The 16775-nt window shown below is 49.0% G+C and overlaps 2 protein-coding genes across 2 annotated transcripts; one reads left to right on the forward strand and one right to left on the reverse strand.

The window, feature by feature from the left end:
* The first annotated feature begins 1541 nt into the window (after positions 1 to 1541).
* F5891DRAFT_514457 (kinase-like domain-containing protein) lies at positions 1542 to 3625 on the forward strand. Its single transcript, XM_041372108.1, has 10 exons — positions 1542 to 1825; positions 1874 to 1947; positions 2009 to 2199; positions 2264 to 2411; positions 2462 to 2539; positions 2593 to 2787; positions 2844 to 2874; positions 2929 to 2966; positions 3018 to 3242; positions 3299 to 3625. Exons 1-10 carry the CDS (start codon positions 1708 to 1710, stop codon positions 3521 to 3523), a joined length of 1323 nt encoding a protein of 440 aa, XP_041223276.1. The 5' UTR covers positions 1542 to 1707; the 3' UTR covers positions 3524 to 3625.
* A 7373-nt stretch (positions 3626 to 10998) lies between these two features.
* F5891DRAFT_982435 (uncharacterized protein) lies at positions 10999 to 11796 on the reverse strand (the record flags this gene model as incomplete). The annotated part of the gene is made up of 5 exons (XM_041377210.1): positions 10999 to 11092; positions 11209 to 11262; positions 11355 to 11560; positions 11706 to 11738; positions 11794 to 11796. The coding sequence occupies 5 exons, from the start codon at positions 11794 to 11796 to the stop codon at positions 10999 to 11001; spliced, it is 390 nt and encodes a 129-aa protein (XP_041223277.1).
* Between the last annotated feature and the right edge of the window lie 4979 nt (positions 11797 to 16775).

Genomic DNA, 16775 nt, shown 5'->3' on the forward strand with positions numbered 1-16775 from the left:
GAACGGCGCCTGGATTCGGGCACAAGCCTTCAGCAAATGAATGGAGAGTTTTGGGTGCCATTTCTCGGTATGACCATCGAATGAACGTCAAAGGTAACTTCACCACTAGTCCGAAATATGAAAGCAGGTCAGATACACCAGAGCCCTGTTGAGGGGCGTGGTCCAGGGTTTTGTTGGACATGACCTCTGGTTATTGAGGTAAGCACGAGATGTGGATGTTCCAAATACTAGACGCTGAATGCAGGCGATATTCATACCTTCGACAGCATGCTATAAATGCAATATGAATGCTGTTTTAATAATGTTTCCTAGTTCACAAAGTCACAGTTCTTCGAACCATCGTGACATGCATCAAGCCGAAGACCCACCTGTGCGGACCATGCTAAGTATGGCCTGTAAAACTTTTTACCATCCCCAAAGGCCAGCCCGGCTGCGATAGACGAGGCAGTTTGATGTGAAGTACATCCATACTATCACCTCATACAGCTTGTGAAATTCCCAGGGCAGTGGGCGTTAGGTGATCCACTGAAGTTTTAAATTGGCTCAATTGGCGGCCAATCGATTCGGGCATTGGTATGTATGGAAAACTTTGTTCTAAAGTTCATGTAGTAATTCTCATGCGGAAAGCTCGGGCCTCGAGGTCTATGGAAGATTGATCGCGGAGGTAGCAATTCATTTCAGCACCTACTAGTATGAAAGCCAACCCGACTCTAGGTGTCACGGCGGCGATTCATTTGAGTACTTATATTGAGTCAAACAAACCTTGGTACACAGAACAAATTTTGGTTTGATCAGTATTCATAACGGCATGAAAAGACTCACCCGAGTCAACCACCATCGACAAGCTGTGCAACTCACATCGAGGTAGACGAATCTGACATGGGGTTGATCGATATCGGTCACTTGCGAAAATGCCGAAGTACACGTTCACCGCCGCGAGGTGCGGACTTTGAAAAGAAGCCGCCAGCAATGCCTTGCTACTATCAGCTCCATTGGAGTATTCGATTTCGAATGCCATTCTTAGAACTGCGGTGATCATTGGCAGGAATAATCCAAGGGTACACAACTCAATCTGCAGAGTAAAATTCAGCGGCTACCAGCACTTGTCCCGCGAACATCCGAATATCTTGTACGATAGGCCATTGTGTACTAGTATGGCCAGCCTGAGGGTATGTCACAACTACCAGACTTAAATTCGCGAGCACTGACTTGGACTTCACAGCATAGAAGGGCATTCAAGCCTGTTTGCTGCGTACATGATAAGTATTCACATCCAGTAGGTACTACGTTACCGTTGTTCGCGGAGAAGCACTGGTCGGCCAATACACAGCACCGAGTTGTACTCCCGAAAGGTTCGTCTGGGCTGTTCTTGTGATATGAGAAACCATCACTCTTCTTATCGAGTTAACAGCGTTGTGAGCGCTCGCGCCAACACATGATTGCGGTTAAACCACTTTGATCATATTACAAGGGTCTGCCACCTGCCTCAAACCTACGGTTACCTGCCACGGTGGATTCATTAATCTGGGCTCAGCCGCCGTGAATATGGTGATCATCCACCTGATGTTTTGGAGAAATCACGGCCAAGAACGCAGGTTCTGGCAGGTCAGAAGACTCGCAAATGAGTGCTCATGCTGATATGTGATGGCAAGTTTATACTCATGGTTTACTTCTGTGAAACCTGCAAGGATGCTTCCAGTCTAATAAATGCGAGTTTGCTCTCCACTTGCTGTAGCTCCTAACACTTCCTATTCTCGAAAGTCTTCTCTTCGTTGCTGCCGCAGCATCATGTCACATCCAGTTGCGGAGAATTCGAAATCTAATGGCAAGTAGAGTTCTACCTGGTGGATCAATACTGATGACGAATGATTAGGAACTGACTGGAAGAAACTGCGCATTATCTGCTCGCAGTCTATCTCACGCTTCACCAGCAGGAGTGCCACTTCAGTGAGTACTTACTTGTCAATGGGCGCCCAGAAGACATTGACCGAATTCTGTGTACCATTAGGGCAATGATTCTGATGAATCAAAAATTGTCCCGGGTCTTACAGCGAGTAGCACTGACTCTGAATCGCCCTGTATTGTCTCGCCTTCTGGGTCATCTTTCAGTTTCGAGGACCTTGGACTCCCGGTTGCATGTGATGACCCTCATTACGAGGATGATCTTCGTTCACCACTGACGCAAACTTTCCTAAAACCGTGTGTATACTTCTCTCCAAAACAGACAGTGCTTTGAGCTATGACTGAACGTCTTCATTTCCAGATACGTTGACTTCAAAAAATACCATGATGAACCTGAGGATCTCACGGCTTACATTTCACGCACCGATGATTTCCCCTACAGTTGTGGCGGATTCGGCAACGTCTGGAAATGCAAATTGACAAATTCCTTCCTCCGAAACGGTACCAAAGTTCGTTTATTAATTGATTTCCTTCCAAAAGATTGGCTCAATCCTAATAGATACTCCCGCGAAACGTCGCAGTCAAGGCTTTCAGAGTGCCATCGAGGAAACCAGAAGACCTAAATAAATTGATCAAGGTTAGCTCTCGTGCAGTCGATGTATGTGGCATTTAACATCACTTTCCATACAGAAATTACGTCAGGAAGTCTTTGTTTGGAGACAGCTGGAACACTCGCACATAGTGCCTTTGTATGGCACTACGGAAAAATATGAAATTATCCCAGCACTAGTGTGTCCATGGATGAAAAACGGTTCTCTCCATCAATATCTGGGTACAATGCGGCGTGAGCAGTCGCCACCTGAAATGCATCGTCTTTTTCTTCTTGTGAGTATTTCTTATCTATGTCTTATAAACGGACCCTCAGATCAGTTGAAATACAGCTCCTCCAAGTCATTTTAGGTCTGCAGTATCGTGAGTGAATTTAGTTGCTATGTAACCTCATTTTGACGATGCACGATGAATCAGTGCATTCTAAAGATATTGTACACGGAGACCTCATGCCTGTATGTCACAATTTTTTCACCAGTCAGTCCGCGTTGCTCATAGAATTTCAGCCTAATGTTCTGATCGATGAGAACGGGGATGCTCTACTTGCAGACTTTGGTCTGTCGTGCCTGCTGGCAGATCATGAGACATCTTTCTTCGCATCTCACAGCTCAGGCGCAACTCGTTGGGCTGCTCCAGAAATTATACCGCTTGATACCGAAAGGCTGGACGAGTGTGTTAGCAAGCCAAATAAAGCGAGTGACATCTATTCATTTGGTTGCATCATGATGCAGGTAATGCCGAGACCCTCTTATCTTCAGTGAATGAATGATTCCAAATATTTCATTAGGTGCTATCTAACTGCTCCCCGTACTTCGACATGAAGACAGAGTCTCTTGTCGTTATGGCCAAATCTAAAGGCATTCTACCAACACGACCCGCATCGCCTGTAATTGCGGATGTTCACTGGTGCTATATTGAACGATGTTGGTCGACGCAGATTGAGATGCGGCCTTCGGTCGATGAAGTTCTGGACTATATAAAGGGAGAGCATGACAAATTTAAACAGAGTTAGCTGTTCCTGCTAGTGATACAAACGAGTTGATCTCGAACACCACATTTTCTCGTGTCCTGACATTCAAGTTGTTGATGGCAATTTCATGATGACATTCGGTTCTGTTTTCAGCAAAGACTTGAGTCTGAGTCCCAGTCCTAGCCATATCTACAACCCAGTACACTCAAACACCACAGTCAGTGGAGATGCTGTCATCCTGAGTCTGATAGTAGCTTAAAGGTGAGCAGTGAATTCCGCTCCAGATTCACCACTTCACCATCTGCTGCGCAGAGTAAGGTGGGGCCTTTCTAGTTAATGCCAAGTGCGGTTGTTGGGATGGTCAAAATTTAGAAAAAGACTATCCGGAGGAAAATAGCCTTGATAGCCCGAGGGATAGTTTAATGCGGTCGAACAAACTCGGATCCCGCAGCAACTGCCTCCAGTTTAACACCGCTGAAACAATAAAAGGCATAGACAAAGTCTAAGCGAAATTTGAAAGGTACCGATGAAAGTTTGGCCGTTCTGAAAATTCGACAACCCCTTCGAGAAAAGGATGTAAAGCAATCGTACTGCTGACGAATATTATGTATTGCTTACGGGTCCAGGATGACCCTTTGATCCGCCCCAGTCGCAGATGAGCCCGGAAAGATGAAAACTATGATCAGAAGGATCTTGACGAGACCAAAGTAGTGCTCAGACTGTCTTGTTGCAGTTCAACGTTAGCACACATACTCAACAATTACGCACCGTAAGCTCGAACGTGAATCGCTTGAGGAAGACAAGGACAATAATGACGAGCACCCATTCCCAGGCTTGGACTTACGGTGCCCAAAACCGATTAAACGTCCTATTAGCAAATTTCTGTGTATCGGGGACACAATATTAATAATGTGACAAACTGACTTACCTGTAGGATGCGCAGCCTACTCGACATATGTCGCTATCGGCCGAGTACTTCGCTACCCGGTCCTCTCCATGTTCTCGCGTTTACCCGATATCTAGTGCCTCGTGAACCTTAGTCGATAATCACCCCATATAGTCTCATAAGGGTAAGCAGACTGGTGTTCATGATAGTATCAAACACGTGTGCTTTAGAGTTCATTCACTGTACAGGACTGAGTGGTCAGTGCCGGGTACTGTGAGGAGCGCTAGAGGCCTCTCGGCGGAAGACAAACTTGAAGGAGAGATATGGAATGCACCGCAGTAAGTTGAACGTGTCACTGAGCGGCAAAGATCAACCCAGACGGCCTGCTTCCAGTTCGGCTTGTCGGCGGTGGTAGTCGTTTAGATTATTCCTGCGACTCGGGCCGATACCATACTGAGCGTGGGCAGTCGAAGATTTGAAGTGATGGTAGCCGGTTCAAGCGAGCTAGTGTTGAGAGTGCGCCTGACCACCAGGGCACCCAGGACGTCACGACGTCCTGACATATATGAATGCAAGACAGTAACAGTACCTTACTCATTTTCTCTTTCCGTTTTCAACCGTATTCTAACTCTATTCTAACTCTATATAAGACTACGAACACGCGCCAACGCACCTCAGTCCCTTTAACCGTGACTGAGGTGTGTATCATATTTTTCCTCTTTCTTATTCCATTATACTCACTATATACATTAGCCTCGTACTCTAGGTTCGTAGTACTACATTGAATGCAGTCCCTTTAACCGTGACTGAGCCTCGTACTCTAGTTCTCGTCTCTCAACAGGTTATGAGCCCTGGCTGAAAGGACAGCGGCATTACCCCATCTCTCGCATCAGCACTTCTCGAACGTCCATTCACCCATCACACTTCCTACCGGGTTCCAAACCAATATCGAAGTGTCACCTCTAACTGTCGATCACTATGACATCATCGGACTCTCTCCCAAAAACCGAGAAGTACCCCCACGAGAAACTCACTCTCGATGGCTCTAATTACTCCCAATGGGCGACAGGTTTTAAGATGTGGGCGGGCGGTATTGGACTATGGTCCTATGTCAGTGGAGACGAAGTAGAACCGTCCCCACCAGCCCAACTTGCAGACTCTGACCAGAATATCCTCCGCAAGGAGAAACACGACGAGCGGGTGAAGCTCTACAGACAACGTCGACTCCTCGCCCTCAGTGCTCTCTCCACCGCCATCGATGCACAGGACTTCGTCTATCTACGTGATATTGACAATCCGCACCTTGCTTGGATCGCCCTGGAGAAGAAATATCTTCCCCAGAAAGCCATTCGATTCAACCAATACCTCGATCGTCTATTCACGGTCCCAAAGGCGCACGACAGCACGTCCATTGCGGAGACATTACAGACACTCATTGTCCTAAAGTCGGACCTCGCAGCACTCTCAGTCGCACCATCCACATCCTCAGTTTCTCCACCCTCTACTACGTCTGGCGCTACTGCTATGAAGGAGGAATACAAGATTCCAGACGCCATCTTCGTGCACATCCTACTCCGTGCTCTCCCTGACTATTACGACCCTCTTCACCAAACACTCGTTAACAGCGATGCCTCGCTGGACTTCAACGACATTGTGAATCGGTTGAAGACCCAGGAGTTGCATCGTGCAGGGACCAGTAGCACGACAGAGCATGTCGCTATGCTCTCTGGACATCGAGGGAACAGTGCACCCCCCAAGACAAGTGATCGCGTCCCTCCCAAGGGCTTTGATGAATCAAAGGGAGACGGCTGGATTGTGGGATGGAGACCTAAGTGTGGCCATTGTCAAAAGGCTGGCCACATCTGGGCACAATGTCGTGCACGCCTCGCTAAAGATGAGAAGAAGTCAGCACCACGTTCGTCCCCTCCCGCTGTCGCCACTAACACGGAATCTCCATTGGCAGACCGACCTAACGCGGATGCTACCTCACCCAACGCTATACCACAATCTCCATTCTTTCTCACCTTAAAAGAGCATACTGCCAATATCTCGTCCTCCCTCACTATGCCTGTAGGCTCTATTCATGTAGACTCAGCGTCCACGGCCCATATGGAGCCTGATATTTCACGTTTTGCCCACTACACGAAGCTCGATGAACCCATCCGTGTGAAACTCGCCGATAATCATGAGGTCCTAGCCCCTGGCTGGGGGACTGTACGGCTCGTCTTACAGTATGAGCAATCCTCAACGATTCGAGATTTTGACTTCCTTCACGTTCCTGACCTGCGGTGTACCCTTGTCTCAGTATCGTGCCTCGCATCTGAGTGCATTTCGTTCATCTCTTCCTCCAAAGGAGGAATGCTTTGTGCTGGTGATGGACACGGGCCACCGCTTGCACACGTCCATTCTCGCAATGGGCTGTACTTACTCGCTGCACAGTACATTACTGGTGCATCCGCTATGCTCACACAGTCGCCTCCTACTGCCTTATCCCTGCAGACCTGGAATCGCCGATTGGGCCATGCTGGATTCTCCACGGTCCTCAAAGCGAGCGAACACGTTGACGGACTGTCACTCCCCTCCTCATCACTCCACAGCACCAGTGGTGATGCTGACCTGATCCAGTGCGTCTCTTGCCTCATGGGTAAGCACCAGCGATCTCCCTTTCCAAACGCTGCACGACGAGCCTCGGCACCTGCAGAACTTGTGCACTCGGACGTCTGGGGACCCGTCAGTGTCGCATCCTCCACTGGCGACTCGTACTTTGTCGTGTTCACTGACGACTACACGCGCTACTCACTCGTGTATCTTATGCGCGCGAAGTCCGAAGTCTTCGAGCTCTTCAAGAAGTTCGTGCCATGGATGGAGACTCAGTCTGGTGGACGTATCAAACGTCTTCGTAGCGACAATGGTGGGGAATACGTATCGAAGGATTTCAGTGAGTACCTAGCGGAGTGGGGCATTGAGCATGAAGTCACCATGCCCTACACACCCCAGCAGAACGGGGTTGCTGAGCATGGCCACCAGACCGTCGTCACTCGTGCCCTCAGCTGCCACCACCAGAGTGGTTTCCCGCGTTCCTTCTGGGGCTGGGCGATCCTGCACTCTGCTCACATCAAGAACGTCCTCCCCTCCTCAGCGCTTGATGGTCGGACTCCGTTTGAGGCTTTCTACGGTCGCAAACCCGACGTGAGCTACCTCCGCCCCTTTGGCTGCCTTGCCTACTCTCACATCCCAGACGACACCCGTCGGAAATACGAGTTCGTTTCCCGCCGTTGCTTCCTCCTGGGACACGTGCGCGACACTGGCTATATCCTGTGGGACCCATCTGCGAAGCGCGTCGTCAGGTCACGCCATGTCCAATTCGACGAAGCCGTCTTCTATGGGGACCCCACCTTATCTCCCCTGGGTCCGCTAATCCCTGATGCGGACTCTGACCAGGGTGTCGGTCCTTCGGTGGGAGGTGCTCCAGGTATCAGTCCTTCAGTGGGAGGTTCTCCCTCATCTGGTGAGCCACCATCTGTGACCCCTGCTACACCTTCTGTGCCACAGGTGTCAGTGGGAGGTGATGTTGACCCACCAGCCAAATCCCATGCATCCCACATATCCCAGGACGCTCCAGTCGAATCCCATCATTCCCAAGACGTTCCAGTCGAGTCCCATCATTCCCACAATGCACCAGCTCCTGTTCCAGCTCCACGTCGAAGCACACGTCCACGCCAACCTACTCAGCCTGGCTATACTGCTCCAAGTGGGCCTAGTGCCACGGCCATACCCACCAAGCGGGTTCCTGTAGCTGAGCGCTGGACCCATGTCCCAGTCCTACCTGACCCATCACCACCTCATGAATCCGCCATGCATACAACAGACACACCTTCGTCACCACCCGTCATTCCAAAGTCGATCAGCGCAGCTCGTTCCCTACCTGAGTGGCCGCTATGGTCGGAAGCCTGCAAGTCTGAGCTACAATCCATGTGCGACTTGAAGACTCACCGTCTGGTACCTCTCCCAGCAGGAAGGAAGGCCATTGGATCCAGGTGGGTATTCTCACTGAAGTCAGATGAGGATGGCAACATCACCCGGCACAAGGCCCGGTTTGTTGCACAAGGCTACACTCAGGTCAAAGGGATCGACTACACGGAGACGTTCGCATCCGTCGCCAAGTATGACACTGTCCAAATCCTCCTCGCGCTCGCAGCAAAATTCGGCCTCGAATTAGATCAAATGGATGTACGTACGGCTTTCCTCAATGCTGAACTCAAGGAGGACATATACCTCAAGCAACCAGCCGGCTTCGAGGATCCAGAACATCCGGATTGGGTATGGAAGTTGGAGAAGGCGCTGTATGGTTTGAAGCAGGCAGGATATGAGTGGAACCAGATGCTTGACGAGTATCTGCGGAAGGAGGGTTTCAAGTTTGTTCGAAGCGAGGCTGATCACAGCTTATATGTTCTCCACGAAGGAGACAAGATCATCTGGCTCGTCGTATACGTCGATGACATGCTCTCCGCGTCGAACTCACGCGATTTCCTTAACAGCTTCAAAGCACGGCTCAACCAACGCTTCGACCTCGCAGATCTAGGCCCTGCCAGACACTTCCTTGGGATGCATATCACTCGCGATCGCGAGAAACGACTTCTATCGGTCAGCCAAAAGACCTACCTGGAGAAGATTCTTGAAAACGCCGGGATGTCTCAGTGTAACCCGGTCAGTACTCCCATGTCTCCAGGCATCGTACTTCAGAAAGCAACACGAAGTCCCACTGATGACGAGGCGACTGCCATCGCATCCATTCCTTACCGTCGTACCATTGGGGAACTTAATTATGCCATGCGCACCACACGTCCTGATATCGCTTTCGCCGTCTCATCCCTCTCACGTTACATGGAAAATCCCACCATTGATCATCATTGCCAGCTCAAGCACCTCCTCAGATACATACGTGGCACGACACACCTGACACTCGTATTCGGTCTCACTAACGACGGACTGATAGGTCACTCAGACTCTGACTATGCCACAGACCGCGATGACAGCAAGTCGACGAGTGCGTATGTATATCAGCTGTTTGGTGGCCCAGTCAGTTGGAAGGCACAGAAACAGTCTGTTGTGGCAACGTCAACCACGGAAGCGGAGTATATTGGACTCTCGAATGCTTCACGAGAAGCCTTATACCTCATCCAACTACTCCACGATTTCCGCGTTGACCCTGACCTCTACGATCCTCCCCTTCTCTATGGTGACAACCAGGCTAGCCTTGCCCTATCGAAGAATCCCAAGTTCCATGACAAGGCGAAACACATTCGCGTGCATTATCACCTCGTCCGCAGCCTCGTCGAATCCAATCAGATCAGACTTGAATATAAGTCAACTTCGAAAATGCTCGCCGACAGCCTCACGAAAGCTCTACCTCGTCCAGCAGTTAGTCGTCACCGAGAGGAGATGGGTCTCCGTCAGACTGCCCTGCGTGGTCTGGCGAGTGGGAGTGTTGAGAGTGCGCCTGACCACCAGGGCACCCAGGACGTCACGACGTCCTGACATATATGAATGCAAGACAGTAACAGTACCTTACTCATTTTCTCTTTCCGTTTTCAACCGTATTCTAACTCTATTCTAACTCTATATAAGACTACGAACACGCGCCAACGCACCTCAGTCCCTTTAACCGTGACTGAGGTGTGTATCATATTTTTCCTCTTTCTTATTCCATTATACTCACTATATACATTAGCCTCGTACTCTAGGTTCGTAGTACTACATTGAATGCAGTCCCTTTAACCGTGACTGAGCCTCGTACTCTAGTTCTCGTCTCTCAACAGCTAGCGCTGATCATTGGGTCATACGATAGAACAGCATGAGAGGAGTAAAGAGGAATTCCGTGAATCTACTTGGGTCATCAAAAAGTTATATTTAGAGCGACTCGATGCTCAGCGCTGACTAATAAGCAGCTCAATGTTCTATGTATATACACTCAAGCATGTCCATATACCGCGGAAACTGTTACTGCCGCGGCACTCTACGAGGTGTACAGCAGTGTACGAGATAAGGGAAATACGTATAGTACGAATATCCGAAAGTCGTGGTGATTTTTCTTAGCTTGCGCGTGCGTACGGACGGCGTGAATCGCTGCGTGATGCTGATTCGATATGATAGAATTCCTCCACTCAGTTCTGGCCTCGGGCCCAGGGTTCATCATCTTAACTGCTGTAGGTGCGTGACGTATTTTGGATGACTGCTCGCATGCAAGCACCTTCTTGGTCGGTGGTTACTAGCCGTGATGCCTGCTGGACAATATTAAATTTATTAATTCCTGAAATTTCTTTGCATATTCATCCTCGCACCATAGACAGGGCCCGCGAGCCATTATAAATCTCGTCACACTCACTTGTATTCCGTTGAACCGCAGGCGATTTCATTCGCATACAACCAAAAGATCAAATGGAACAAGGATACAACGTTCCGGTCACAATCAAGCACGTAGGACGACCACTAGTAAGACAAGACATGGAGCAACACAACACACAAAACACCGAATAAAGCTAGCGGTGCAGCAAAAAAACAACCTGTATGAGATGTTCGGTCTGTAAACGTGTTATGAACGTGCAGATGTACGTACTAGAATTCAAGTGCGCTAAGGCAAACCTGTCATAACGAGCGGAGGATTTTCGAGTGTGATCTCCAGCATTTTATCCAGGGTGTCATCGCAGGCTACATATTTGGGATTGCTACAATAATACAGTCAGTTGAAATCGTCAGAGGAGAAGAGTGGCAAGATGTATTGCTCGCAGCAATCACCATTCCAAGATATATAAGGATCAATTTGAGGAAGCAAAAGACTTACTCGTATGTTACCCACTGATCGCTCAACGTCAACTCCCGCTTGGCTTTTCCATTTCTGTATAACCAACAAGGAAACAAACAATAGTCGCATACAATCCATAAATTCATCAGTTCCTCGACTTCGAATGTGTCAAGGCAGATGTAAACTTACCCCTTCGGCGCGAGAATTCTGTTCCCTTGTCCTCGTATACCTTTTTGAGCGGTGCTTCACGGCCAGGTTCCCCTTTCGTTGTATGAGTTTTCTGGCCAGAGTAAAGAACGTCTACAAGCCGGAAGATTGCGCCAAGAGAGACGACAGCTAGCAACCCATTTCCCCTTAGGCCCCACATTAAAGGAGAATCGCCATATACGTCCTGCAGAAGATATCATAATTGTATGAGCGTAAGGAACAACCCGAGAGATATGAACTTATACCACGCGCAACAAACTCGTAATTTAATTCTCGTGTAGTCAGGCAGGCGTTTCTGGAACTTCTCAATAATGAAGGAAGCAACGAACTGGTATCGTCCGTTTCTCCCCCATCAACCTTGGCTAATGAGTTGTCATACATACAAGTGCTCTCAGGTGAGTATTATGAAGAACTTACCATTGGTATTTTGCAACTTCAGGTCCGAGAATAAATTAATAATGCATGCTCGCTATTAGTTCGCATGGATGCAGGACGTAGGTCGGAAGCTTAAGCGCTTAAGACTAATGAGCTGACACAAATTTGGAAATATCAGCAAACTTCGCCGAGAATGTGTATCATAAACCGGAGTTCGAAAACAAACTTGGAAATGCTCCAGGACCCTTTAGGGGACTGGTACCGGTGGTAAACCTTATATCGATCTCACTATATGGACCCGAATGATAGCTTCTAAAGGACGAAGCAGAGTTGCGACAGCAAGAAGACGATAACAAAGAAGCGTGCTGGCCATTGGACGCCAGTTGTCTGACGTACCTTGGTGTTGAAACATAAGTAAGTAGGTACCACTGGCCCAAGGTTCGGCTCGTCACAAAGCAGTGTATGTACAAACAAGAAAAAGTGTATGAGGGATCCGAATCAAAAGCGCAGGAACAGCAATCTTATACTTTCGTTTCGCGGTGTTGGGTGTCCCAGTTTTCATTTTGCCTTTTCGTTTTTGGCTCTTTAAGGGTACTCAGAGTAGTTTTAGGATCTTCGGTAAAGCTCGCTAAGGCCCGGTAAAGCGCGGGTAGAGCTTACAGAAACACGGCACGATAATCCTCGGCGCACATCGGCACGACGTCGGACTTTCAAACGACACTTAAGATTTTCGAAGCAGAAAGTGAGGAGGAGGACACATGTATTTGCAATGAGTAGCGATAAAGTACATCCCCCAACGCGCTTTGTATTTAAAACTAGCAGCATCAATAAATTCGTGAAAGAAAAACCAAGTCCAGTGGGATAATGATATCAGTGCGTGCTATAGGTGGAGAGCGCAGGATGTGCTCCTTGTCCTGGATCTTCGCCTTCACGTTGTCGGTGGCATCTGATGACTCCACCGACAACGTGATGATGTTGATGGGGATCTGCATACTGGAAAGAAGATGGAGAACGAGGTGGAGGGGAGACTCCTTCTGGGCGTTGTATAGGCGTGCCAACTGGCATTACAGAGGGAAGAGCAACGGGGAGCATTCAGACATGCTTGAATGAGATTCTTGCCCTCCGGTTGAGTGACAAGAGGTTGTAGCTTTGAAGTTGTAAAGGTGTTAACGAGACCCGTTTCTGACATGACGAGTAGAAGGACTTGAGTGCCTGTGAGAGTAGACAGATATAGTTGGGAAGAAGGTGGAGAACGACGTTGTGGTTGGGAAGAGCAGCTTCGAGTAGCATGCCGGCGAAAATGAGACGCCGGATGATCATGTGTGAGGGGAAACCTAAAATAAATGTCATGAGGACAAAACATGGTGAGCTGCAGCTTGCAAGATGCAAGAAAAACACACCTTGTGCACAAAACCTCCAACAACTTCATGAGGTCCGGCTTGATGCTGTCCGAGTTTGAGTGAGGTTGATGGGCTGAGTGAGGTCGATGAGCACAACGTGAGATGCAACATCGGAAATTTCCGAAAATTTTAAACTCCGCTGTAAACTGCGTCACATATGCACCAAATGAATAGGAATTTTGATCCCCCCCCAATTCTCACTATGCCTCGTCAATCTACACGTGTACAGATGCTGAATGACCTTGACCAGGCTGCCCTTGTGGTAGCCAGGGCGAGATACCAGCACGTCATGGAAGATGATGACTCTACAGACTCCATCTCGAGCTTAGACTCTGATTTAGATCTTACCCGTGACTCGGATCTTGAAATCTTCCTGAATATTATGCTTTCACCCCCTTCTCCTCTTTCTCCAGCACTCTCCATCTCATCCAATTTTTCTGACGGGGACAGCTCATCAGATGATGATCATATTATCACTCGCTACAATCGCCTCCAGGATTCCATTGCAAGTCTCCAGGACGAAATTTCAAAGGCTCGTGTACTCAACATCCCCAGTGTACCTCTCCCACGTGCCCCTCAGCTACACCTTCTAGTTCATTTCGGGGAACACCGCCCGCTTTTATTTCGTCACAAATTACGTGTTGATCCTGAAATCTTTGACGACATCCTTGATTTAATTTCTGACCATCGCATTTTTCACAACAACTCCAACAACTCCCAGCTTCCTGTTGCTATTCAACTAGCAATTTTTCTCAACCGTGCTGGCCACTATGGTAACTCCATATCTCTTGTGGATGTGTCTCAATGGGCGGGTGTTAGTGTTGGCTCGGTTGTTAATTGCACTAATCGTGTAATGGTTGCCCTGCTTGACCAGCATGATGCTTTCATGGGTTTCCCTCCCCACAATTCGAAGGATTTCAAGCGTGCTCGGAGGTATAGTGCAAAGGCTAGCACTTGTCCTGAGTGGCAGAATGGAGTCCTAGCTGTTGATGGGACAACAGTTGATCTATATGCGACACCAGGTTTTTTCCACCAGGCTTTTTATGATAGGAAATCCAAGTATTCCCTTGGGTGTCAGGTATGTTTTTTATTGAATTTTTATTGAATTTCTATGGCTAATTTTTAAAAAATTCAAGGCAGCTATTATGCCTCACAATCTTCTCATAGTCGATTATTCTCTTGGTCACCCTGGAAGTGTCCATGATGCATATGCATTTAGATCCACTCGTACCTACCAAGAGCATGATACACTTCTGCCAGCTAATCACTGGGTCTGGGCAGACAGTGCTTATCCACTAAGCACTTGGTGTATTACTCCTTTCAAGAAGCCCCGCAATGGGCGCCTGACAGCAAACCAGAGGACATTTAATTTTCATCTCTCTTCAGTTTGTATTTTTTTTCCTGATTTTTCCTGATTTTTCTAAATTAATAATTCATATAGGTCCGTGTCCGTGTTGAACATGCATTTGCTGCATTAAAAGGCCGGTTTCAATCCCTTCGAGATCTCCGACAGAATATCAATTCAGCCGATGACTTGCGGGCAGCTGTCCATTGGATTCAGTGCTGTCTCATCCTTCACAATATGATTATCCGGTTTGAAGAACACCGAGGTCTTAAAGAATCTAGTGGCTCAGTGAAATGGGCCTATCAAGAGGACAACAATCCAATTCAAGGAGAGAATGAAGGGCCTGATGGTAATGAACAAGTGGGTGACAGGTTGTATGAGGGGACACCAGGTCACACACAGCAGTGAAAAGTTGAAGGATATATTGTTTGACAGTCCCTACTCAAAGGCACACCGCAGAGAAGACTAGGAACAGCTACAAACTCTATTGACAAGCTAGTACAGAAGATACACCAGTGTATAGTAAAGGTAGTACAACAGAACAACATGAGTAACATATGTGCAACACAAACAATAGTATGAAAGCGGCATGAAATAAGAACAAACGACTCATGATCCGGAATTAGAACCCATGATGCGAGCATACTCAATCTTGAGGCGCAGCGTTGTTGCCTCCTCCGAGTGCGCATGTGCCAATGCGTCATGCATTTTCGCCTCCGCCTCACGAAGGCGTATCTCAGAAGCCTTGGCCTCCAGGCTGCGTTTATGTGCAGCAGCAGCTTCGACGTAATCATCCGCGCGCTCGTTTTTGAGGTATTTGTGTTCGTTGGCCTGCCGAGCGAGATTATACTTGGCCATGTAGCGCTCATTTTTGAGCTCCTCCCGCGTGATCCTGTCGGACTGCACCTTCTCGATTTCGTTGTTAAGTACATCAACCCTACTCTGAATATCCGAACGTTGTTTCTTCACCTGCTTCTGTTTTCCTGTGGACGAGGAGCCAACCGGAGACGTCATGGACGTCGACGTCACCACAGGAGCTGAAGACGCTGATGCGGGCTTAGACCGTGCAGAGCCCGAAGAGCGACGAGACGTTAGTTTGAGTGACCCCGTGCTGGTGCGTCGCTTTGGATCCTTTGCACCAGCACTGGATACCCCGAATGATGCGCGACTGTCCCGAACAGAGGTCTGCGATGTGCGTGGTAGCACGAAGTCAGATTGAGTTGGCGGGGGAGTGATGGGGGGCGAAGGGGTTGATGCAGGAAGTGGGTGCTTCGACGATGCAGTGGGTCTCGACGACTTCGGTGGACTGTCGAGGATAGTAACATTAGGCTCGTCACGATAATCACGTTGTGGGGGAGGAGTAGGCCGTGGTACATCACTGAATGAAAGATCCATCACCTCATCATCATAAGGAGGGCTGAAATAATCGGGCATGTTAATGTCGTTGTCGTCGTCATCGTCGAGAGGCGAATCAGAAGCACCGCGAGAGTGCGCAGGGAGCTCGCCAGTTTGCTTACCATACTGAGGGACACGGTCAAAATACTGATTGCCGGTGGGCTGACCGCCATGAGGAAGATAGTGATGACCAGAGGGAGGGTAAGGCTGAGCGCCCAATGAGGGAAGGTAATGCTGAGCGCCGGAGGGGGGAGGGTAATGTTGAGCACCAGAGGGGGGAGGGTAATGTTGAGCGCCGGAGGGGGGAGGGTAAGGCTGAGTGCCGGAGGGGGGAGGGTAAGGCTGAGTGCCGGAGGGGGGAGGGTAAGGCTGAGCGCCGGATGGGGGAGGGTAAGGCTGAGCGCCGGAGGGGGGAGGGTAAGGCTGAGCACCGGATGGGGGAGGGTAAGGCTGAGCGCCGGAGGGGGGAGGGTAATGCTGAGCACCGGAGGGGGGAGGGTAAGGCTGAGCACCAGAGGGGGGAGGGTAATGCTGAGCACCAGAGGGGGGAGGGTAATGCTGAGCACCAGAGGGGGGAGGGTAATGCTGACCAGAGGATGACTGAGTGTTATGATTAGAACTGGCAGGCTCAGGATGAGCGCCAAATTGAGCGCTCCCAGAGCGCAGGGTTTCAGAATAGGAGCTACCCGCCTTAGATGATATGGAAAAATAATTTCCAGCGTGGTCCACGCCTGGGCGTGACGAGACCGTTTTGAGAGACACGGCAGGGTTTCCCCCCATGATGCTAATGAGGTCGTCATACCAGGGGAATTCTTTCAGTATTTGCGCTGTGAATTTAGTTAGTAAGACTACAAAAAACAAAAAGAAATACACACCATGCAAGT

The sequence above is a fragment of the Suillus fuscotomentosus genome, assembly GCF_016647785.1.
Source record: "Suillus fuscotomentosus strain FC203 chromosome Unknown F5891scaffold_44, whole genome shotgun sequence".
Taxonomy (NCBI): Eukaryota; Fungi; Basidiomycota; class Agaricomycetes; order Boletales; family Suillaceae; genus Suillus; species Suillus fuscotomentosus.